Source organism: Nothobranchius furzeri, chromosome 11, assembly GCF_043380555.1.
Source record: "Nothobranchius furzeri strain GRZ-AD chromosome 11, NfurGRZ-RIMD1, whole genome shotgun sequence".
In the NCBI taxonomy this organism is placed as follows: domain Eukaryota; kingdom Metazoa; phylum Chordata; class Actinopteri; order Cyprinodontiformes; family Nothobranchiidae; genus Nothobranchius; species Nothobranchius furzeri.
Window position 1 is genome coordinate 56,139,978 of NC_091751.1, and position 23,309 is coordinate 56,163,286.

General features: G+C 40.1%; 3 protein-coding genes, 1 long non-coding RNA gene and 1 other non-coding gene across 8 annotated transcripts; 2 read left to right on the forward strand and 3 right to left on the reverse strand.

Annotated features, from left to right (window-relative positions):
- Positions 1–477: 477 nt before the first annotated feature.
- Positions 478–4,806, forward strand: LOC139061816 (spectrin alpha chain, non-erythrocytic 1-like). Of its 4 annotated transcripts, none has more exons than XM_070541715.1 (7): positions 478–654; positions 2,999–3,121; positions 3,192–3,409; positions 3,833–3,925; positions 4,036–4,140; positions 4,213–4,353; positions 4,560–4,806. In XM_070541715.1, the coding sequence occupies exons 4-7, from the start codon at positions 3,860–3,862 to the stop codon at positions 4,635–4,637; spliced, it is 390 nt and encodes a 129-aa protein (XP_070397816.1). In that variant the 5' UTR covers positions 478–654; positions 2,999–3,121; positions 3,192–3,409; positions 3,833–3,859; the 3' UTR covers positions 4,638–4,806. The 4 variants fall into 4 exon arrangements, with proteins under 4 accessions (XP_070397816.1, XP_070397818.1, XP_070397815.1 ...); XM_070541717.1 differs by lacking the exon at positions 478–654 and having other exon boundaries at positions 2,887–3,121; positions 4,213–4,245; positions 4,318–4,353; XM_070541714.1 differs by lacking the exon at positions 478–654 and having other exon boundaries at positions 2,887–3,121.
- Positions 4,807–5,068: 262 nt separating this feature from the next.
- Positions 5,069–6,296, reverse strand: LOC139061817 (uncharacterized). The gene is made up of 3 exons (XR_011515491.1): positions 6,105–6,296; positions 5,343–5,404; positions 5,069–5,254 (listed from the first exon to the last, which is right to left on the reverse strand). It is a non-coding gene; the product is annotated as an uncharacterized lncRNA (long non-coding RNA).
- A 649-nt stretch (positions 6,297–6,945) lies between these two features.
- Positions 6,946–7,141, reverse strand: LOC129154586 (U2 spliceosomal RNA). Its single transcript, XR_008559879.2, has one exon. It is a non-coding gene; the product is annotated as a U2 spliceosomal RNA (small nuclear RNA).
- Positions 7,142–12,922: 5,781 nt separating this feature from the next.
- Positions 12,923–18,006, reverse strand: mul2 (mitochondrial E3 ubiquitin protein ligase 2). Its single transcript, XM_015957092.3, has 6 exons — positions 17,898–18,006; positions 16,631–16,752; positions 16,193–16,280; positions 15,973–16,093; positions 15,648–15,879; positions 12,923–15,074 (listed from the first exon to the last, which is right to left on the reverse strand). Exons 2-6 carry the CDS (start codon positions 16,745–16,747, stop codon positions 14,565–14,567), a joined length of 1,068 nt encoding a protein of 355 aa, XP_015812578.1. The 5' UTR covers positions 16,748–16,752; positions 17,898–18,006; the 3' UTR covers positions 12,923–14,564.
- alg3 (ALG3 alpha-1,3- mannosyltransferase) lies at positions 18,000–23,302 on the forward strand. Its single transcript, XM_070541718.1, has 9 exons — positions 18,000–18,228; positions 19,050–19,149; positions 19,248–19,395; positions 20,768–20,928; positions 21,073–21,193; positions 21,294–21,499; positions 21,780–21,855; positions 22,370–22,515; positions 22,594–23,302. Exons 1-9 carry the CDS (start codon positions 18,000–18,002, stop codon positions 22,772–22,774), a joined length of 1,368 nt encoding a protein of 455 aa, XP_070397819.1. The 3' UTR covers positions 22,775–23,302.
- Positions 23,303–23,309: the final 7 nt, after the last annotated feature.

Sequence of the window (23,309 nt, forward strand, 5' to 3'; positions counted from 1 at the left end):
CCCCTCCCCTCCCCCCTCCCCTCTTGCTTTGATGAAAGCTACAGGCGATTGGTCTACATGTGTAACTGCGTGTCCAGACTGTCCACACACAGAGCAGTAGGGGCGGGGAAGAGGGAGGATCAGACTCAGACCAAGCCCCCACAATGCTGCTCAGAAAATGGTCCCATCCCGGAAGTAAGAAAAATTGCAGTTCCACCCTCATCCGCTGGGGGCTGGTGCCAGAAGCGAGCAAATCCTCATTGACTCCCATGTTAAAAATGCCGATTTCACAGCAGAAATAAACATGTTTACAGCCTGGTGCCAAAACATGTTTTTTGTCTAAATTATCTAGTTTATACTCATGACAACTCTGAGGGGGGTGAATTTTTTTCTCACTCTTCTGTTTAAGTGTATTGAAAGCCTAAAATTCTGTATAATTAATGAGCATCCGACACACGTGACCGCCGCCTCAGACCCACGTGACCACAGAGCTAGCTCCGTGGAAAGGCCTCAGTACAGCCTCGGTCTGGCTTGGAAACTGCTCCGGCATTTTGAGTCTCTGTGTTTGTGTATTCTTCTTTGGATATTATTGGTGCAATTGTTGGACAAAATGACTTGCAGTGGTATTAATTGCACTAATAGAGCGTCCAAGGAGTCTCCACTTCATTTTTTTCGGTAAGTTAAAATCTATATTCGTATTTTATGTCACTGCCACCTTTAAACTAGCTGAGTTTACCGAAGTAGCTAGCTAACTATCAGTTTAACATGTAGCATGTACTGTTTAACCATGAAATTTAAATGTAAAATACGGTAAAATAATTAATAGGGCATATTTAGATGGGTAATAGGGTAAAACCCAGTGCATTTAAGATAAAAATGGGTTGAAATATGACGGAGCGCTAAGAGGGAGACTTCTGTGTCCATTCTTCCATCCGGTAATCCCCAGCGGTCAGGCCGGGCAGCCTGACCGATCCGGCGCCTACTTGCTGCGCCTAGCTGCTGCGCGGTCTGACCGCTCGTGGAGTTTTTCATGTCTGACTTTAACCGCATCTAATACTGTATTACGGCGTGAGCGCAACAGCGACAACTTAATATCGATGTGTAAGCAGCCTGAGTGGTAGGGTGTTTTCATCTGAACCCTCCAGCAGGCTATGCTGCACTATTGACGTGTTAGCGCGCGGCGCTAACAACTTAGCAACGTGACATGTCTCTGAGAAAGCGTAAAACACGGACGCTTCTTCTGAAGCGGAAAATAACACCTCTTCTTAAGCAGAGCAGGATGTCGCCTCGGCTCGTTCACGGCCGAGCCGGACTGAGCTCGATAACATTGACCAAGCACAGCCACTGGGCCGTTGTAGCTGCCACCAGGCCTGCTGAAGGAACTCCAGCGGGTTTCATCAGACTCGTAAAGTTTCTTGTTTTTGCTGGGGATTTCTGTATTTTACCGCTCCCTCCTGCAGTCTTCCCCTATTAAAATTTAAAATGTGTAACTTTATGTATTGTGATGAATGACTAATATTCATGTTAAACTGAAACGTTAGGCATTTAGGGGGAAAAAACAAAATAATAAACATTATACAGATGTCAAATAAATCAAACTGTAATTAAACTATATATTTTCAAAGTCATATAGACAGCATGATGGTTTGTGTGATCCGTGCGGTTTCACTTACACCCCTTTAATGATCAGGCTGTTTTTTTATTATTTTTATCAGCTGATAGCAGTTAAAATTATGGTAAAAAATAATTTTATCTGTTTTTGATAACTTAATGCCCAGGAAGAGCATCTTCCTGGGCATTAAATATAACCCAAATGTTTTATTATGAGCAGATCTGATGAAGGTTTAGACAAGCAGTCTGCAAAGTAAAACTTGTTTAGAGTCCAAACTCTTACTAAAGCTTTTGAAAAGAAAAAATGGTTGAATTTTGAGAAATATCCACAACAGGGGAGCGAGACCTCTGAAAAATGTATATTTTCTCTGAATTCATAGAATAATGTGAAGATTCTGGGAAAAGTTGGGATTCTGAGATTAAAACGTAAATCTTTCTAATCATAATTCTGGCAGTTTTTGTGTCCTTCTGCTGTGGAAAGTCGTGCAACATGAAGATACTGAGAAGATGCTTACAACCTGTATTTTTATTCCATCCATAAATAAAATCATGAGCTATTTTTTTAATCCAAATTTGATCCAAAGGGCCATCGTTGGTTCCAGACCCGTTCTAGAACATTCCTCTAATCTTAAAGTCATCATCAGTTTCTTCCTTTTAACAAATATTTATTTGTTCAAATATTTAATATTTATAACTGGAATATTTGTTCCTCCCTCTCCCACTGCAGTTAGTCCTGTCCTGCAACCCTGTTTTTGCAGCTTAGTGAAGCCAACCATCACTAACCTGGGGGTGGTTTTGGACCCAGAGATGCGGATGGACTCCCACATTAGCCAGGTGGTTAGATCCTGCTTTTCCCGGCTTCGCCAGCTACCAAAGATGAAGTCCATCCTGAAAGACGTGTCATATTTTCTCCCCAAGCTGGACCTGACCGTCATGTATCGGTCCAAAATAGTGTGATGATATTGTGTTTTTGTACATAACAGACTTTTTAACAGACAAATTTGTCGCATTCTCCTACACCTCTTCACGGGCTCGCCACAGTAAATATTCTATTTGGCAAGAGATAAACTTTATTGTATTTATCCTAGTGAATCTATAATTAAACGGGTAAACTAGTAGTAGCACATCCAACATCAAAGAAAGTAAAATGTTATTATCAGGAGAGGGAGAATGTTTAAGTGGTTAGCAGCAGTGTGCTAGCCGATGGCCCCCTCCATGAGGCCACCACAACTCAGCAGAACATCATTGTAGCTTCTTCTGGGGAGAAAAACACTTAGAGAGAAAATAAAGTTAACAGCTGAAATAGCAGGAAATAATACAGTTAAAGAGCAGATTGTAGAAGAAAGAAACCCCTGGGTTAAACTGGTCTGTCTACTGCATAATGCTGAACTCTAACATGTGTCCTAAGGGAAGGACCTGATTGGTGTCCAGAACCTGCTGAAGAAGCACCAGGCTCTGCAGGCTGAGATCACAGGTCATGAACCTCGCATCAAGGCTGTCACCCAGAAAGGAGAGACCATGGTGGAAGAAGGTAGAGCAGGTCTGGTCCTGACATGTTTCTGAGGTGTCTGCAGGTTCTGGCTCACTTTTTTTGGGTCCAGGTCACTTCGCTGGTGAGGAAGTGAAGACTAAACTGTGGGAGCTTCATGGACGTTGGGACACGCTGAAGGCCAAGGCGTCCCAGAGGAGGCAGGACCTGGAGGACTCTCTGCAGGCCCAGCAGTACTTTGCGGATGCTAATGAGGCCGAGTCCTGGATGAGGGAGAAGGAGCCCATCGTTGGAAGTCCAGACTAAGGGAAAGACGAGGACTTGGCCGAGGTATGGAAGTCCCTTCCTGAGAAACTCCAATCGCTTTTCTTTGCTCTCTTTCCAGTCCTTCATAATTAGTGTTTCTGTATTTGGCATTTCCTTCGGTTGTCTACCAGACGTCGTTGCTCGTTTAAGCGTCTCATGGGTTAGGGGTAGAAGTGCTGGCCTCGCACAGGAAGTGATGACAAACGTGTTCCCGTCGCTCTTATTTCAAACGGTTTACAAGCTGTGATGTGTGTTCCCGCTGCAGAGCAGCCATGACACGTGGCAGCCGGCAGAAGGCTCACGCTTTTCCACTAAACACCCGCAGAGCTACGTCTGCGGTGAACTGAGCAGGGTTTGTTTTACGGTGGCGGATCCGATTGGACCATCGCTGCGAGAAAGCTCCACTTGTGTCAGACGAGCTGAAGGTTCTGATGTTCTGCTCCACAGGCTCTCCTGAAGAAGCACGAGGCCCTGATGTCGGACCTGTCGGCTTACGGCAGCAGCATCCAGGCCCTGAAGGAGCAGGCCCAGTCCTGCAGGGTGAGTTCAGAACCCTCGGCCCGTCAGAACATTCTTATCCACCACGTTCTAACACCAGACCTGTTAACCCGACAGCAACAAGGTGATCAGCAGGTGCTTTTGTCCTGCAGGACCTGAAGGCCAACGAGTCCCGCCTGAGGGACATCAACAAGGTGGCATCTGAACTGGAGTCAGAAGGTCTGATGGCTGAGGAGGCTCCTATGGTTCAGGCTCAGGTGAGCGTCACCTGTCTGCAGCAGCTGGTCCCTCTCACTTCCTGGTTTAACTCTGCTCGTCTCTGTTTGTAGCAACAAGAACATCTGGGTTCTGCTCCTGGAAAGGTGCGTGTTGTCCTCCGCCTCCACCAGAACCAGACGTGGTGTTTATGTTACCACTCATTTGTTTGTTTACAGGATGAAGCCGACTCTAACACGGCGTCACCCTGGAAGGTGAGTTCATTCAGCTGATCAGAGGTCACCTCTGATGGCCGCAGTCACGGCCGACCGTGCTGACATCACACAGGAATTCAGGTGACCCGGCAGGCACCAGGTTTTGGTGAAAGTGGGGACATGTCAGCTGGTTGCCATGGCTAGTTATCTTTATGCATCTGTATGACTGCTGACTGGTGTGTGTTTCCTGTGACCTTTGACCTCAGACCGTACGGTTGGGCGTTCAGACGACGGCTAACTTTAATTCCATCAAGGTAAGAGGAAGCTCTTCCCTTCCTGTCTGAGCGATCCGTCTCCAGGTTTCTTCGTCCGGCGTCCAGCCCGCTGGCGTCCACCTTCATCTCACCTTCATCTCATCTCACTTCATTTATAGTGCAATACTTTCACATTATCATTTTCCCACACTTCTGTATACCTGTATTTTGTTGTTTTTCAATAAAGAATGACAAATTATTTAAGTTTGGTTTTTGTTGCACACAAATATATATCTGTAAAAAATATCTACAAAGCTAATGTTTACATAACAAGTATGATTGGGTTTTGCAATACGGCACTCAAGTTTATTTTAGTAAGATTTTCAAACCAAGTAAAGTTAGTAAAGAACACATTTCTATTGTCTGCTAAGAAACTGTTGGGATTTAAAATGGGCCTGTTGTACAAATAACTTGTAAATGATTATTCCTCACTTTTGTCTTAACCAAAGAAATTCCAGTAATTGAGCAAAAACATTTATTTTTAACACTACAGTTTATAAAACAGGGCGCAAAGTGTCGGCACATGTATGTATGTCGATGGTCCGCCCCAACCAAACCAAGAGACACAGACGTCAGGGAGGCCAAGGTTGTCTCTGCAGCTCTCTGGGCACCACGCCTCACTCAGCTGTCTCCAATGATCCAAATGGCTATGGAGGAAAAAATAACAGGTTTGGCCTAGCTGTTTAAAGTACAAAACCATTCATGAAGTGGTCAAGACAAGTACTTGGAACTTACACGCTGCGTTGTGTAGCTGACGTTGGAGACACACAGGCTGCCATGGTGACCTTTTAATAGATCTAAGAAAAAAATGTAATAAAAGAATGAAACTTAAAAACTCCCAGACCTCATGTCATATTTACTCATCAGCTATGGCTGATTTGTTTGGATCACAGTGAGTTACACTAATTCTAATATATTTTTATTTCTATTATACATACATACTTTTTAACTGTTATTTTCACATGACTGTTATCAGGCTCTCTTGTTCTGGTTCTGATGATAACTCTGTGTCTTCCAGTAAGTTATCTTGTGCTTACTTCATCTGTATAATGTCTCTTTACTTTTGGTAAATTGTACTGAGTCCAGAATAAAGGCTAGTTGGCTGTACAAGATACAAACAAGTATTACGTTTTGGAAATATATGAAACACCGCCAGCATCTGTTAGAGCCTGTGGCGGGGTGCTGAGGGCCGGCTCCAGCCCAGGAATGAGCTCTACACGCCGGCCGGGAGGGTTTGAAACACCGCCATCCTCTCCTCTGCTGGCTGTAAATTCTGTTATGGTTACCGGTGCTTGTGTTGCAATGTGAAACGCTTGGTCTCAGATTTTGTAAGAAAGATAATAAAATGTCCCCCCAAAATACGACTTAAATATATTTTCTCTTCTTCATGATACATTTAATGGCTGGTGCGACTCAGGAGTGATAGCGCCAAAAAAAACTACTGAAAACTTGCTCAAAGCAAAATGTTTTCATTACGGAAATAAATTATAAACTTACCGATTTAAAACTTTTTTAATACAGGTACTTCTCACGAACAGGCGCAGAAAACCTCCACCTAAACTCCGTGTAAGGTTCAGGTCGATGGGTGTTCCAGTTAGCTCCGGTTGGGTTGAAGCTAGGTGGCTACGTCCGTTAGCTCGGCTCCCACCTCCGCTTTAGCTTTGGGTTAGCCAGGGTTAGCTTCAGGTTAGCTCGTAGCTAGTTCGCCTGGGTGTCGTCACTCGAGCCCAGCCTTACAGCCACACCCTCAGCGCCTCCTCTCTTCCCTTTTATGGAATTGTCTGGGCTGGACGGAACCTGTGACACGGTCAAAATGGCGGTGGTGGACACCTCCCATTATGGACAGATAACGTGAAATTGAAGCCTATGGAATCGAATTGTCCAGTATATGTACAGTCTATGACTCAGACACACAGCAGAGCACATGCGGGTGGAGGGAGACGAGAGGGAATGAGGAGGAAGAAAAAGGCAAGCGAGAGAGGAGAGTGCGACGAAGACGGTGAGAAAATGAACGCCAGCAGTCGGAAAGTGGAGATTTCTTAAAGTGTTGTTATTAAATCCACAGAAATGATAAACATTTGATATATTGCATTTTTTTACATTAGTAAATCATTTTACATATAGTTTAGCATTATTTTGGTTATAAATGTGTTCTACGCAACAGAAAATCCGAGGAGCCACTTGGGAGCCGAAAGAGCCGGCTCTTTTTGGTCAGCTGAGCCAAAAGAACCGGCTCTCTAAAAAGAGCTGGAATTCCCATCATTCATCCACATGTAATTAAATCACTATAAAGGTATTCTCATTGCCTTATTGATGTTTTATTTTTTTACAGAGTCAGGGGTGGTGCTCCGTTCCTGGAGGTACTACAATACCAGGTCGATGCGTGGAGTGAACGGAGCAAGCCCCTATTTCATCTCCCTGTTCCAAAAATCTATTTAATATATGGTCCCCGGGTAGGGGACGTATCAGATATTAAACTGATAAGAACAGATTTTTTTTAAACAGTCACCGGACACGTTGCTCAAAGGAGCAAACAAACAGATTTAAACTTTCATAAAGTCACAAAAAATTTCATAAAGTTGCGTAAAATTACATATAATTTTGTAAAATCTCCTTTCAAAACTAGGCTAAAAAGGGAAACGTGCCAGTGTTTCCTCTTTGCCATATACATGGTCATATCTGCAGGAGCGGGGCTCTTTCTCCAGCACCGGGGCCCCTCCGCATCACCTGTCCGTCCTCCCTGGTGGCCAGAGGCCATTGAGAGTTCAGCATCTAGTTTTACTCCGAGACTTGTTACGCACTGTTTGGGGCTGAAAGTTAAAAGGTCACAGAGTGACTTATTTTATAGAAAGGAGAATAAAAAAGTTTAGAACAAGTAAAACACATCTGAACACTTTCTGAGTGTGAACAGGGTGATTTGAGAAAGAGCAGTACGAGATCTGAGCATTAAACCACAATAATGGATAAAATACATCAAAACCTTCTTAGCTGCAGGGAAAATCCACTGCTAGACAGGAAAATGGCTTAAATATATATATTTTACATTAATACAGATGAACTCATGAACAAGACTTGAGCATGGTTACATGATGAGGTTAATCTAACTACCCCCAGCCAGGACTGCTGGGTCGTTAACCAACAACCGATCTAGGTTGGTGTTAATTCTCTGCGTGTGGGACGTGATCTTCTTAGTAACTTTTAAAAATGGCAGCTGGACTTGTGTTTATTGAAGACGTTTGACTCTCATCCAACAGGCTTCTTGTTCAAGATGAGAGAAGAGACATGTTCAGTAAATCAGAGGAGTCTACTTACCTTTTTATTATGTTTTAATCACTTTACAAAAACACAATCCAGAAACTTCAAGAAGCCAAATACTCTGAACAGATTTGTTTATTCTGCTGCTTGGAGCTGCACAGGTGACCTTCTCGTCCATGAGGATTGTCTAGTGTCCACCAGTCAGTTCTGCAACATGGAGACTGTTTCTTCATGGCTTTCTATAAAATAAGTCTTTGAATCACTCTTAGTCTGACCCCTCACCTGAGGAAATTCTGCCACGGGAGACCCCACCTGGAGCCAACACCCTGACTAAACATCCTTCAGGATCCTGGGGGTACGCAAACCCACCCACCACGTTAAGGTGGTGATTCAGCGGACGGGATAAATTTAATTTTTGGTTGTTTTAAATAGGGGCTAACCCCCTTTGCAGCCAATTATTACCAAATAAACTCCTACACTATTATTCACTCTTGAGCTTTTCATGCTAAAGCTGGCCAATTGCTTAAAACTTGTTAGATAGGATTTGCAAATATATGATTTACATCTTGCCCTTACTAGAATGAGTCAAATAAAATGTACTGATAACACACTACTACTTAGGTATATCTGTAAGTATATAAAGTATGTATATCTAAGTATAGAAGTGCCTCTTCACTCTCTGGTTTTAAATCTCTTTTGAAAACCAATTTTTATGATTTGGCTTTTAACTCAGCATGAGAGTCTTTTAGTCTTTTTAGTGTTAGTTCTTAAGCTTTCAATCAATCAATCAATCAATCAAAGCTTTATTTATAAGGCGCCTTCCGCAACCCTGTCAGGAAGCCCAAGGCGCTGAACATGGTACAGCACAAAGTTAAATATAGTGAATAAATCAGAAAATAAAAGCTATTCAAATTACAAAAAAGGTGAAACATTCTAGTAGAAGACAAATGTGTAAAACAAGGGATACAGTGAACCAATGAAAACTGTGAGATAAAATCAACATAAAAGAGGGCCAGATTCAAACATGTTCAGGAAACGCCAAGCAGAGGAGGTGGGGTTTTAGGCGACTCTTGAAGACTGGCAGAGATGCTTTAGTTTTTATGTATTTTTATGTTGTGTGTTGATTTTTAATGTTTTAATTTCTGTGAAGCACTTTGGTCGGTTTGATGCTGTTGTAAGGTGCTATACAAATAAAGCTGCCTTGCCTGCTTGAAGCACACTCTAAATACTTTTTGATAAGAGACTGTTGATCTGATTGTTCCAGATTGAGTCAGACTCTGGAGATTTATCATTTTTCTATTGTGGCCAGTCACACCAGTCACTCACTCACTCACCCAGACATTTTAGAGTCACTAATTAACCTAAACACGTGTTTGTGGGGGAACCGGAGCGCCCGGAGAAAACCCACGCGTGCATGAGAGAGAACGTGCTCTGTCACACAGAGGGGTCACAGCTGGCATGTAAACCAGCAACCTCTGCAAGACGAAAGCACGACCATCTTCTCCAACATACAGCCCCGTTTTTTCTAAAGGTGTGTGAATATTGGACGGTGGTTTGTGAAGGTGTGTGTGTGAGGGTGGTGTGTGTGAGGGCAGGTAATTAGTTTATAACTTGTTCTTGTGTTTCCGCAGACACGCTGGAGTCATAAACTTTTTGAAGCGTCTCCACTTAGAAATGTTTTGCTGCGGTTTGACTGTTTGTGGAACGGCTTCTTCAGATGGAGACTCGTTACTGTGGAGACTTTGGCTTAACTCCAGCGTTTCCTGAACGATTTCAGTCTGACAAACGTCCGTGTCCGTCTGACAATCCTTGTCAGGATTTGTCTCCAGACTTTCCACAGACGGCTGTGGTTCTGGTGAATAAATCTCAGAACCGGGTTGGATCTCAGACCTGAGATGTTCTTTAAGCTGCAGTTTTAGGGTAACTAATTCCTCTTCATGCTGCTCTTTGAGTTTCTGCAGCTGTTGAACAAACTGCTGGTCTGACTCGACTTTCTCAGAGACGTGTGTGATCATCACATCTCTGAGTTCAGAGTTTCTCTCCTTCAAATCCTGGATCTCCTGCTGGAGATCTGAATTCTCAGAGACAAGAACTCTGGTATTGTCCAGTTCAGCCTGACAGCTCACCCTCAGCTGCTGCTCTTTGTCTAAACTTGATTTAAGTGTTTGACAAAGAGCAGATTTCTCTTCTAACTGCTGATTAAACACTTCCAGCTGCTGAGACATCTTCTCCTTCACCTCGATTTTTGTGGAGTTAAGACTCTCCAGAGCTTGCACAAGGCTCTTCTTTAGCTCTCCAACTTCCTCTTTTAAATTCTCAGTAATTGTGTCTTTGCTCTGACTGTTTTGCTGCTCTTGAGCTAACTGGACTCTCAGCTGTTTTAAAGTCTTCTGCAGATCTTCACACGCAGTTTCTTTGTTCTGAAGCTCGATCTGTAAACTCTTCATTCTTTTTTCACGGGTTTCTGCATTATTTTGATAGTAATCCAGTCCCTGCTCTAACTCCCAGATTTCGTTCTTTAATTTCTGATGACTTAAATCTTTTTTCTGGTTCTTCTTCTCCTGTTGTAACTGGACTCTCAGCTGCTTTTCCTTAATAAAAGACGATTCCAGTTGATGACAGAGAGAAGATTTCTCTTCCAACTGGTGTTTCAAGGTTTCCAGCTGTGCAGACATCTTCTCATCTGCCTCCTTTTTCATGGAGGAAAAATTCTCCAGCTTGTTTAAAAGATTTTCTTTCTCCTTGTGTAATTCTGCAATTTCCTTCTGTAACTTATTATTGATTATATGTTCGTTGTCACTCTTCTGTTTTTCTTGAGCTAAGTTGTGTCTCAGCAGTGACTCCTGCTTTGAACGCTGTTGCAGAATCTCACAGAGATTTTCTTTGCTCTGAAGCTGGTTTTGTAAAGTCTGCACCGTTTTTTCATGAGTCTCTACCTTATGCTGGTAGTAATCTAATCCCTGCTTTAAATCGGTAATTTCTCTCTTGTAAAACACACAGTCAGATTCAGCTTTGGCTCGTCTCACTTTCTCCTTTTTTAGAGAATTTGTGGAAGCTTTCAAGATTTTCTTGAGTCCCTCCACTTGCTTCAAAAGACGGTCCATGTTTCTTTGATTTTCACAGACAGACGATTCCTGCTGGACTTTCTCAGGTAGAGAAACCTTTTGTGGTGGCTTTACACAATCTTCAGAGTCTGAATCAGTGTCAACGTTGATTATTGCGTTATAATCCACACTCACCTCTTGTTCACATAAATCAACCCAGGAGACTTTCTTCTCATCAGCGGTGCTGCTTCTAGACATTTCTAGGTTCTAGTGTAACAGATCCTTGTTATCAGAGAGAGCTCACAAAATGTGATGTGTCCAACGAGAGGTCAGTCACTAGTGTGATGGAGGGGAGCTGTGAATGATGAAGTATGCCTTTATGATGTCATAGGTCACATGACCTAATTAGCATAACCAGAACCTCATTTACATAACACAACATAAACATAATTAACATAACCTTAACATAAATAACATACCATTCACATTATTAACACAACATAAACCTAATTAATATTCAGTTCTACAGAAATGTTCTAGTTAATTGTTTGAGTGCTGTCAACATGGTTGCCATAGTAGCCAAGTGGGCGGAGCCAAATATTTTTTCTCTCCTATTTCTTTTTTCTTTAGAATAATTTTTTTTACACTTTAACTTCACTCCTTAAGCAGCTTCAGCGATCATTCTCAGCAATTACCATTCACACAGGCTTTCTTCAAATTTATTTAGTAAAGGCTTAATTTATTTAACCAGGATTTTTTTATTTATTTACTTTATTTTTATATAAACTAAATATTTTCACTAAAGACTTTGTTTAACACTGTAAAGGTTAAAAAAGAATTAAGATTTTGTTTAATAATATTGCATCACAAATTTAAGGAATGATGCTGTGCTGCTAGGATCCTACAGTCAGATTGTCTCCCTATTGGCCAACATGATCATCATGTAACAAAGAATAATTATTATTTATTAGATAAATAGCTTACAGAATATGAAAAACATGGAAAAGAATATTAAATTGAAAAAAGGAAACTACTTTAAATAAAACTGATACTTAAACAATAGTGATCATGGCAAAATAATACTGTAGAAAAAGATGAAAATAAACTATTGTTAATGTTTGTCACACTTTTAAAAATTTTTGTTAGCAATATTTTGCACTCTGTGTACAATGAAGATCAAAATTAAATTTAATTGGATATCCAATTGATGGAAACGCATTGAACCCTTCTAGAATAAGGATTGTACTGCCCTCTAGCGGATCAAACCTATTACTATAGGCAGCATTAATAAAGTTAAACAAGCTAAATTGTAGCATTTTCTGTAGATTCCTTCAAAATAAAACATGCCACTTAAAAAAACAATGGTTTTAAATGAGTGAACAGCATAGTTAGTCTAAATTATGGGAAAACCATAGTGTCTCCACTTAAACAAACTGCTATAACTCAATAAATATATTTGAATCATCTGTGTTCAATAAGCTAAAGAGCACACTTGCCAGCTAGCTTTTTTCACAAAGGTCCAAGTATACAAATTAATATCTATCTATCTATCTATCTATCTATCTATCTATCTATCTATCTATCTATCTATCTATCTATCTATCTATCTATCTATCTATCTATCTATCTATCTGTCTATCTATCTATATTTTTCTTTCCGCCCTCTAGCGGACAAAAATGTTACTGCGGGCAGTATTCATTAAGCTAATCAATACATTACTCATTTGCACTTCCTGGGAGTTCCTTCAAAATAAAGCATACAACTCATACAAACTACTTAAATACAAATAGTTAATACATCTATTTTAGTCGTTTGTGTTCAAAAACAGTAAATCAACGAGCTAAATCAGGAGCTAGCAGCAGTTAGCTACACCACTAAACATATAATATCATACGTCCTCTGGCGGCGAAAAGGGGAAACGAAATCAACTTCGAAGACTTTTACCCTAATAATTTAAATTAAGTAAATGATAGGTATTATAAAATGAACATTTTATTTACACAATTTGACCAGCATGAGTTTGTAGTTTTTAATCAAACATGTCAGATATAAAACTTAGTTATTAGCCCAAAGACAAATGCCCAACTACATCTGATGAATGCACACAGAGACATTGAAATAAAAACATAAAAGGTTTTGTTTTAAACTAGAAAAGCATCAATGTATTTGAATTTCACAATGATTGTATAAATTATTCATGGTTCAGAGCTCCTATAAACAAGTCAACCCACAAATTTACTCTTGATACAAATATCGCATCCAATTGTACTCTCAAGGATCCTCAGACTTTGGCCTTTCATTTACACACAAATCAAAAAAGCATTGTTCTTTTATTAGCACAATATTACTTAAGGATAAACAAGTTGTCACATGTATTATGTTTAGGCTGGATTATAATAAATCTAATTTACTAGAATGTCTGCTGGGAATGTCTTTCTCCATGTTTATCTTTAATTGGCTAAGCAAAAAAAATCATAAACAATCTAGAACAAATGATCTAATCTTTTGTTTACATGTAACACCTTTAACAACAAAGCTCCATAATGATAAATTAATTCAGTGCCAAAATACACACAACAGCAACACAAGTTTGGAATTTATGTTAATTTTAAGGCTTCATTTATTATTCCAACATTAAATGAAGACAAGCAGCAAGCTGCAAACTCCATCATCGGGCTGAGATTGTATGATTATGCAACTCCATAAAACAGCTGTTTCAGTTTTTTTTTACAATACGTGACACAACACATACAGTATGTGATCATACGCTTTAATGCATTAGCTTGATTCATAGTTGACGTTCTTTGAACTGCTGATTTATATCTTCACAAACATTGTTCTACATCATCTGTCAGGTTGATGCTTTAAACAAAAAGTATCATTAAAGCATAATTTCATCTTTCTGTAGAACACGACATTCACAATAAAACCCTTTTTAAAAAGTCTTTGCTCAGAAACTTTCAGCTACTCAAACAACTTGAAAACCCGTGTCACCCTGGACACAGTCTCTTCGACTCGCTCCCATCTGGCTGGAGGCTCTGATCCATTTGGACCAGAACCTCTCGCCACAAAAACTGTTTCTTCCCCTCTGCGACAGACTCATGAACGACAATCATAGAACTGCCCACGCCAGCTGCTTTGTTTCAGTCACATGACCCTAGTGTTACGATTGCACCTGAACTGACCCGCTCTGACCAGAACTGACTTGTACAAAGTAGCTGCTTGCCTGTGTCTTTAATTATTGACTCCCTTATATTATAATTTCATTGCGTTTATTTCTTAATTCTAATTTTGCTCATCATCTCCTTAGTTTTTTCTTGCAACAGGTACCGCAGCAATTTCTTAACATGATCCTCTCACCTAAGGCAATAAAACCCTTCTGATTCTGAAATGAAACTCTCCTTCTGATGGGACACGTACAGTATGAATGAAAAATCAGCAGCTTTCTTTTCACAATAAAACACATTAAGGAAACATATTCATCTAATTAGCTCAATTTTAACATATTCTATCCACATTTTAAATAAAAACTGTTTGCTCCAAAACTTGAAATCTATATAGAAATTAAAATTGTGGCTGTTTAAATGGCCAAAAAGAAAAAAACAGGCACGGTTTGTGTGACACAGAGTTCAATCTCCAGCCCAGTCGCAGTCACAATCAAGGGTGATAAACAGGAAGTACTTTGACAATGTCTTGCCTACAGATAGGGCATTTTGGTTGTGGCAGGGATTGGAAGCAGAGGTAGCAGCAGCAGACGTGTCCACAGTCTAACAGGACGCAGTCTCGCGGTTCACTGAGACAAATTAAACAGATATTTTCTCTGTAACTGCCATCCAGCACTGCACGTGGTCCAGCTTCATTAGCATGTTGTCTTTCAGCTTCAGCCCGCAGCCTCGCAAACTCCTTTCTGTCTTGTTCCTTCTTCGCCTGAACCCTCCAGCGATCATAGTAGCGTAGACCGACCCAGAGGAGGACTGCAGCTCCTGCTAAAGCAGAGGCAACAGCCAGCGCCTTCCACCAAGCAGCCATGCTGTCGTGCTCTCTTTGCAGAGTATCAAAGTCTGCAATGCTTAGGAAGTATTGAGAGCCATCAGAGGGGGGGCGGAGACTCAGAGTGCCGTCTGTATTCAGTTTCAACTCACCAACGCCAGTTAGAATTGTGTCCACCTATAAAAGAGTTTAACATTTGCACACAGAATTAGGGGTCGGTCGATATATCAAACCAATATGTACAGTTTTTTGTTCGACAGCGGCTGATGTTTGTCCTTAGTAAAGCCAATTTAAAGTCTGGCACATCCTCGGGCAGTCTGGTGTTGTTACAGATTTTAATTTAAATCTATTTTTACATTCACTAAGCACATTTAGCATAACAAATACTCAAAATAGACTTTATTTAGATGTCTGACTTAAGCACTGAGCAGAGCACAAAGTTAAATTTTAACAATCGATAAATTCTGAGTTCAAAAACTGATTCAGCTTCAGAAGTTTTGTGCATCAACCGATGTTATTAGTGACATTTTAGCGTGAAAGTAAAGCAGAAAACGTCGCTGCCATAAAAATTGGCTGTACATATTGACCATCGGCTGACCATGTCGCCTACATATCGGCATCGGTATAGACAACAGATAAACAATATCGGTCGACCTCTTCACAGCATCGATGATTTCATGTGTTCCTGATTTACATGAACACATGAATTCCCTATTGGGAAGTTAATAAATATATCATCCAACAACTTACTTTGAGCATTTCCTCAATTTCCAGGTGACCTTTAGGTTTCACCCCGCTGACGTACTGTCCGAGAAGATCTCCCAATCCATAACTAGCCTGATTAAATTTCTCATAGGTGACTTCAGTGTATTTTCCAGCTGCTTCAAGAGGGCTCAGGACTCTGACTACAGTCCGATCCGTTCCAGCCAATGCAAAGGGCAAAGTGTTTACTCGTTGGTGTAAGATTCGCTCGTCGTCCATCCTTTGATGAAGAAAACATAACAGCAAACACTTAACACACAATAACAGAGTTGTATGGATTTCAAACAAATCATTCTGTGAATAAGATTCTCACCAAATATGTGAAAAGCCGCTCCACACCAGCCGATGTTCTTTCAACGTGATTTTTTGCAACACACCAACAATTTCTTTTTTGAACTGACTGCTCAGATGTTCGTCTACAGGCTTCACATGTCCTACAAAGATTTTAAACACAAGAGGGCAAGAATAAAGGGCTTAGATGATCTATATTGTAAATTATTTTTTTTTTATCAAAACATGGATCTTCTGCATACCTTCTATGACAGCATATTGTAGACATGTTTCTGGAGTCACTTTCAAAAGGTCTTTAAGTTTTGCATCTATAGTAAAATGTGGAGCATTCTGGAAAAACAAAATTGTTGAATGAAGCACCAAATATCGTTCTGATTTATAAAGCACTAAACTGTCTTCTCGACTGCCACAGCATCCAAAAAGAAAAGAAAATACTTTACAATTCATTAAAATACAGGAAACATAGATGAAAACGCATCTATTTGCCAAACAAAAATTGTTATATAAATAAAAAAGATTTAATTTGAAAACTTCGTAAACTTTCATGTAACTGAAGCAGTTTGAGTGGCAGCAGGTAAACGTTGCATCATCAGTAAAATCTACTCCAACCAATTTATCTTAAAACATCAGAAAAACAAATCTGAACAATTAAAATTTGTTGTACTAGAAAAAATACCAACTTGTAGTTTATTAGCAGTTATCCAGCTCTTCTTATAAAGATAGTAGAACAAGCCTGAGAAGCCAAAACTGGCACCGAGACACACTGCCTCTGTGAGAGTTACAGGAAATCCATCCATTTCCTCTGAAACCAGACAAGTAAACAACAATAAAAAACAACATAATTTTCTAGTGTGTGTAGTTTTTGAGCAGCAAGAACATTCATTGTGAAATAATCAAACATGTCACAAAATGCTGAGATAAGTATTGGCTGAATAATTCTTCTTTCTTTTGGTTTTATTGATGACAATGTAACTGCCAGATTGTTTGTTTTCTACTTATATTTGTTTTAACAGCTTTTTTATGCATTGCTTCACATGCCACTTTTCAGAAAATACTGCAAGGTTAACATCAATGAAGTGGGTAGCTTTGGAGAGATGAATATAAATGAAGGAACAAGTCTGAATTTCTTTGGACAACACACTGCCAACGATTTATGTTTTATTTCTGTATTTCTGTAAGCATTCGTTATATATTTCTTTTATTTTCTCAATAATTAATTGTTCCCTTAAGTGTTTTATTATTTTTCATGAATAGAATTGTAATATATTCACCAGTTCGAATAAAACACTTGTGTCTGTAGGTGCTTCAAGGGAACTATAGACACAAAAACATGAAATTTAGAAGTATTACATGTGTAATAAAGCATAATTCTTCTTATCTAGGAGTTAGAATTAAGTGAATAAAAGCCCACTGATGAATGTTAAATATATCACTTAATAATAGAGAATAAGAGTTTCTAAATAACTTATTTAACATGTGCATTTGGGAATTTATTCATAATGTAAATTTCGACAAAAGAAACACACCAATGTCAGAACATAGGAATCTTTAAGAACTTTTTCAAACAAAAAATGTGGCATGAGATAAATTTTAAGCTAATGCTAATCAATTTCAAACTGAAAAAGTAGCAAACACACAAACACTAAGCTGAACAGAAAAAAAGAAACTGGCTATTTCACAGAACGTTTATTACAACTAAGATTTAGTAGTAGTGTATTTCCCAAAATGTGTGGCGATATATAAAAAAACTAAGATGTACTATAAGGTTTTACTAACTAGTCTCTTGGAGAATCTTAGCTGTTTGCTAGTAAAGTTAGCAGCTAGCCTGAGCAATGTCACTAACTATCAAGGCACAATTTAACAACATAAGTAACAATATGTGACACAATGAACGCAATTAAATATATTTTGATAACCAAGTAAAATGTAAAACATTTTTTTCCTTACCAGTGAAAGAGAAACCTGTTAAGCTGACATATCATAATGAACTGTTTTGCTCATGTCACGTGATGTGGGTGTTGGAAACGTCACGTGGCGAGTGTCAAGCGCATGTCTGCTGCGGTCCCTTTCCTCCACGTCGCTTCTCTTTCCGCCGAGATGGCAGGAGGCGTGCGAAAAAAGATTAGCGTTTCCCCCCACCCGTTATGGAGGAAAATTCACACACTCTGGCAGAACAAGCATTTAGTCTTGTTCAACACAGAATACACGTTGCTGGTTGTTTCAATTTTATGGTTCCTGGAGATTGGAATCAACTGTTGGGTCATACAGAAAGTACCATGTAAGTAGCCACATTGCTAGTTAGCTTGCTCTGGTGTTTTGTCACTGTTTTCAATATATCTAAATGCTAACTAGCTAGCCTTAGCAAACAATAAAAATAAACACTGCGACCTGTCAAATGTCAAACACTGCTCTGTCTTTTTCCTCTTTTAATGCAAGTGTGGGTCTCAGGTTTTATTTTTGGTTCTTGTTTCGAATTTAATAGTTGCTTTTTGTGCATTAAAATCACTGCAGTGGTTTCTCATTACCTGGCTATGTAGAAATCACATCTACTGTATTTATTTAATCAACCCTTTGAAAAAAATCTTTGTTGCTTATTATTATTGTTGTTTTGCTGTTGTCGGTAGACAAAATACAGGCTCATCTCTTGTCTGTTTGTGTCTGACTTATTGAAAAGTTAAAAAGACATTCATTTCAATATAGCCGAGTAACTGACCCAAGAGAAGCCAATATGTTATTATAATTACTTTAAAGAGGTCCTCTAACTCAGTCACTGCAAAATGAACTTGCTTAGAGGTTTTCAACATTTATACCAAGTTATTCTATCAGTGTGTTTTGTCTTTAATTCAGACTTGGTCCAAATAGAATAATAAAGTGCAAATAAATATCTAATTACTCAATTATTATCCCTTAGAGTTACATATATATGATAATGTGCTTAATCTGTTAGCCATTTTCTTGCTGTTACAGTTCAAGGTTCCACAAAAACAGCGACACCAGCTGTAGGGAAAATGGCTTTGAGCATCTTTTTTTTTTATTTTGGTTGTGCTTTATGTATGTACGTTGTCTTGTATAATCCCTGCTCTGTGGTTTTCACTGCAGACACTGAAATTGACTGGAAAGCTTACATGGATGAAGTGGAGGGAGTGATCAACGGTACCTACGACTACACCCAGCTGAAAGGAGGCACCGGCCCTTTGGTGTGAGTTCTGAAAGCTTTCACTAATGGACCCCCCCCCTTCCCTTCCCTTCCTCCCCCAGCGACAGCCACCTGGATTTATTGGCCTCTTGTTCTTTCAGGTATCCAGCTGGGTTTGTCTACATCTTCACAGCTCTGTACTATCTTACCAACCATGGGGCGAACATTCGCCTTGGCCAGTACATTTTTGCAGGTTTCTATCTAATTACACTGCTGCTCGTCTTCAGAGTATACTACCGCACTAAGAAGGTAAGTCTGTGTTGATGGTAAGCTGGTGGTGGTTGGAGGGACTGGTGGCACCTGTGTACAGCAGCATCGCTCCTGTCAGTACGCCCCAGGGCAGGTGCGGCTTTAATGTAGCTCATCACCGTCACTGTGGGAGTGTGTGTGCATGGGTGAATGACTGGTTGTGTTGTAAAGTGCCTTGGGGGGTTGTAGAACACTAGAAGGCACTATAAAAACACATTTTAAGCATTACTTTTTAAACCTGTGTAGCATTCTACATCACTTAAAACCAGCTTGAATGTAGCATAAGTGCTTATAATCACACTAAATACATTTTCAAAAATGGGACCCTCTGCGCGTTGTCCACTAACTAATTGGTGCTCGATGGCCAATGAACAATCTGAATAAAAAACACCAGGAAGGCGGAAGCACTCGAGTGAGAAAAAAGTTTAAAAAGGTGCGAGCACAAATAACGAACGTTTCGACACGGTTTGCCAAACATTTTGTCAAACCTACTTTTACTCCCAATATTCACCATGATGCCAGCAAGAAAGTAAACTTCTCTTTCTTCTTCTTCTTTTTATTAACGGTCGGATAACTGAAAAAGCAAACTGTTAGCTTTCGTTTAAACTACCTGCACAGGAACCAGCTGCTGTAAAGCAGGTAGAGACCTTCCCCTAGTGGAGAGTGCTACACCGTGCTGTTCAGTGTGAAGTTGCTCAAGTTTAGGTCAAAGTTACAATGGCAAATGTGGAAAACAAATTAGCATAAAACTATTTTTTTCATGCCTCTTAACATTCTACCATAGTATAACTATAAATATATTGCAGAGATAAAAAAAAAACTGTAAAAAATGAGTAAAGTGGTTCTCTTGCAAGTGTACAAGTCTTTGCCAACTACACCTTTTGGACGAAAGCAGCCATTGGATCATTTGGTCTCACCGAACGCCACACTTGTGCCCTGGGCCCTCCTTTCATTACACACGCACGTATTCAGCAACAGAACACCACTGGTGTGAGAGGTTCTCCGCTTGATAATATCGGAGAAGGAGAAACAGCCAGCTGCTACCACTTCAACTTTAGGACAAACTTAACAGAGTCCCAAAAAGAAAAACACCATTTGAAGTCAGGGACAACAAAAGATATTTGGACCTAGAAAATGGTGAATGGTGTTTAGCACTATCTTGTTTCCTCTGGCATCGCCGGTTTCCGGTTCCGACAGAACTCAGGGAAGATACCCGAGGGGAGGGGTGAGTGTTCCGTGATCGTGCTTGCGTTTGTTTGCGGATCCGTTATAACAGCTTAAAGTGTTATAAACACGTTAGTTTTGCTTTAAAGCCTTTCAAAATTAAAGCGTCTTTTCAAATTTTTTAATACTTCATTTGTTATTTTTTCAGGTTCCTCCATATGTTTTCTTCTTTGTGTGTTGCGCCTCCTATCGGATCCATTCCATTTTTGTGCTGCGGCTCTTTAATGATCCAGTGGCCATGATGCTACTGTTTGCAGCCGTGAACCTGTTCTTAGATGGTCACTGGACTCTGGGCTGTGGCGTTTACAGGCAAGTAAAAGCTCCTCTTTAATGACCACCATCTCAATAATTATGCATTCAGATCTTACATGTTTCTCTATAAAATGTTCCAGATTTTATTGCCATTTGAGGGACTTTATGAAATAACAACCCAGTTTTCCTCTCTTCTGACAGTTTAGCAGTGTCTGTGAAAATGAACGTGCTTCTTTTTGCACCTGGATTACTTTTCTTGCTCGTGTGGGAGTTTGGTCTCATCAGAACAATTCCTAAACTTGCACTGTGTGCAACCATACAGGTAATACCAAAGTTTTAACATAAAACTACAAGTAGTTCTTCTGTGATACTAACTTATATTGGCGGCGTTGATTCTCCATATTAATCTTTGTTTACCACAGCTCTTGCTGGGCCTTCCTTTCCTCTTAGAGAATCCGGTTGGTTACGTGAATCGGGCCTTCGATCTGGGCCGTTTATTCATGTTCGAGTGGACAGTCAACTGGCGCTTCCTCCCAGAGTGGCTCTTCTTGAATCGCTACTTTCATTTGCTTCTGCTGACTGCTCACCTCCTCACCCTGCTGCTCTTTGCTTTACGCCGCTGGAAGAGGTGAGACACGCCTTGCTGGAGGAGTGGTGATTGAAAACAGGCTGGAGAAACTGGTGTTGTAGCGTCATTTTGTCACCATATCTAACCGACTGATCTCTATTTTAAATTTAAATTTAAACACATTTAAAGAAAAATGTTTTTGTACTTTTTCTGGGCATTTCAAGCGGATTAGGTTTAGGGTTTGTATGGTGGATAATGGGAACAATTCATTAACTTTTCTCTCAGATTTAAATGTTATTAACTTTTTTATGTCCTATAAAAATAATTTTTTGTTTTTCAGACCAGGAGAAAGCATCATCGAATTCCTCAAGGACCCAAGCAAGAGGAAACTGGCTTCGCAGGGCAGCACTGTGGATCATATCCTTCTGTTCAGTCTGCAGGGCATTGTTGCTCAGTTAAAGCATTCACCAGGGGATCTAATGATGTGTGGCTTTCTCGATGTCTGCTGATCAAAATGTTACTCTAGTCCAGGGGTGGGGAACCCTGGTCCATCAAGGGCCGCTATCCAGCATATTTTAGTCTCAACCCTGCATCATCACACCTGATTTCAATCAGCAGGTGATTAACAAGCTTCTGTAGAGCTTGATGAGCTGCAGAACAGGTGAACCAACCACTGAATCAGAAGTGTTGGAGCAAAGACGTGCAGGATACTGGCTCGATGACCAGGGTTCCCCACTCCTGCTCTAGCCTGGAGTTTGTTTCAATTTGCAGCTCAGCCACTAGATGTCACCCAATCTAACATTTGCAACTGAAAAGAAAGCATTTAGTATCTTCATAAATATTTAAATATCTTTTTTTTAATGTGTCTGCTGAGTTCTGAATCAGATAATATTGAATAAACTTGTTATATTGGGCCTTAACACACGATCACAGAAAGTTCTGATTCTGTTTACGTCTAACTTTGTCGGCATGTGCTTCAGCCGTTCATTGCACTACCAGTTCTACGTGTGGTACTTCCACACGCTGCCTTACCTGCTGTGGAGTGGAGGTGTCAGGAAACTGGCGCACCTGCTCAGGTAAAAGGAAGGCTGAACCAGAACTTTCATCCTTACAGAAAAGTGCATCCTGAAAACGAGTGTCTTTCTTCTGTGCAGAGTCCTGATCCTAGGGTTGATTGAGCTTTCTTGGAACACCTATCCCTCAACTAGCAGCAGCTCTTCTGCTCTTCATGTCTGCCATTTCATCATCCTCCTGTGTCTGTGGCTCGCTCCACCTCTGCACTCGTCTCATGTAGAAAAACAAAAACACTCAGGTGTTAAGGACAAGCACCACTGAGCCGAAGTCCAGTCAGACTGGAGGTTTTATTCATCGTCTTTCTCTTCGGTCCACACAGAGAGAGCTTTGAGTAGTCAGCTGTTTCTGAGTGGATGAAAGCTGTTGTCTTTTCGTCTTCACTGGAAGTGACAAGAGCTAAACTGTTGGTTTGTACAGGTGCCTGCACCGTGTGATGTGCAGTTGAGGAACTGAAACAGTGGATTCTCAGGTGACCGTTTTAGTGGCAATATTGGAAGCAGAATGCAAACACTTTATTAAAACCATCAGGAGTGTTTTGTTGTTTAAAAATAATTTGTTATAAGGGTTACTGAATCTTTTTACTTGTGTTAAACCTGCACTCTAGTTGTAGCTTACTAATTATTGTGTGCAAGATATTAAAGTGAAATCCCAAAGATTCAGAATTAACTGAAAAAAGCTTTATGTTGACATCATATCAGGCATGGTTCAGTTTTTTTTTTTGTGAAAGATTCATGTATTTTCCTCTTTGTGTTGTACAAAATAAGCAAACTGAAGAGAACTATAATTGTCTGTTTTG

Bases quoted from the DNA above. Each gene is read 5' to 3' on its own strand.
- LOC139061816 (XM_070541715.1), top strand. From the start codon at position 3,860: ATGTCGGACCTGTCGGCTTACGGCAGCAGCATCCAGGCCCTGAAGGAG. The intron at 3,926-4,035 runs GTGAGTTCAGAA...TTTGTCCTGCAG, and splicing joins AGCAGGCCCAGTCCTGCAGG to GACCTGAAGGCCAACGAGTC. The intron at 4,354-4,559 runs GTGAGTTCATTC...CTTTGACCTCAG, and splicing joins ACACGGCGTCACCCTGGAAG to ACCGTACGGTTGGGCGTTCA.
- mul2 (XM_015957092.3), bottom strand. From the start codon at position 16,747: ATGGATGGATTTCCTGTAACTCTCACAGAGGCAGTGTGTCTCGGTGCC. The intron at 16,281-16,630 runs GTTGGTATTTTT...TTGTTTTTCCAG, and splicing joins TAACTGCTAATAAACTACAA to AATGCTCCACATTTTACTAT. The intron at 15,075-15,647 runs GTAAGTTGTTGG...ACTCTTTTATAG, and splicing joins AAATTGAGGAAATGCTCAAA to GTGGACACAATTCTAACTGG.
- alg3 (XM_070541718.1), top strand. From the start codon at position 18,000: ATGTCTGCTGCGGTCCCTTTCCTCCACGTCGCTTCTCTTTCCGCCGAG. The intron at 19,150-19,247 runs GTGAGTTCTGAA...TTGTTCTTTCAG, and splicing joins GGAGGCACCGGCCCTTTGGT to GTATCCAGCTGGGTTTGTCT. The intron at 22,516-22,593 runs GTAAAAGGAAGG...TCTTCTGTGCAG, and splicing joins AAACTGGCGCACCTGCTCAG to AGTCCTGATCCTAGGGTTGA.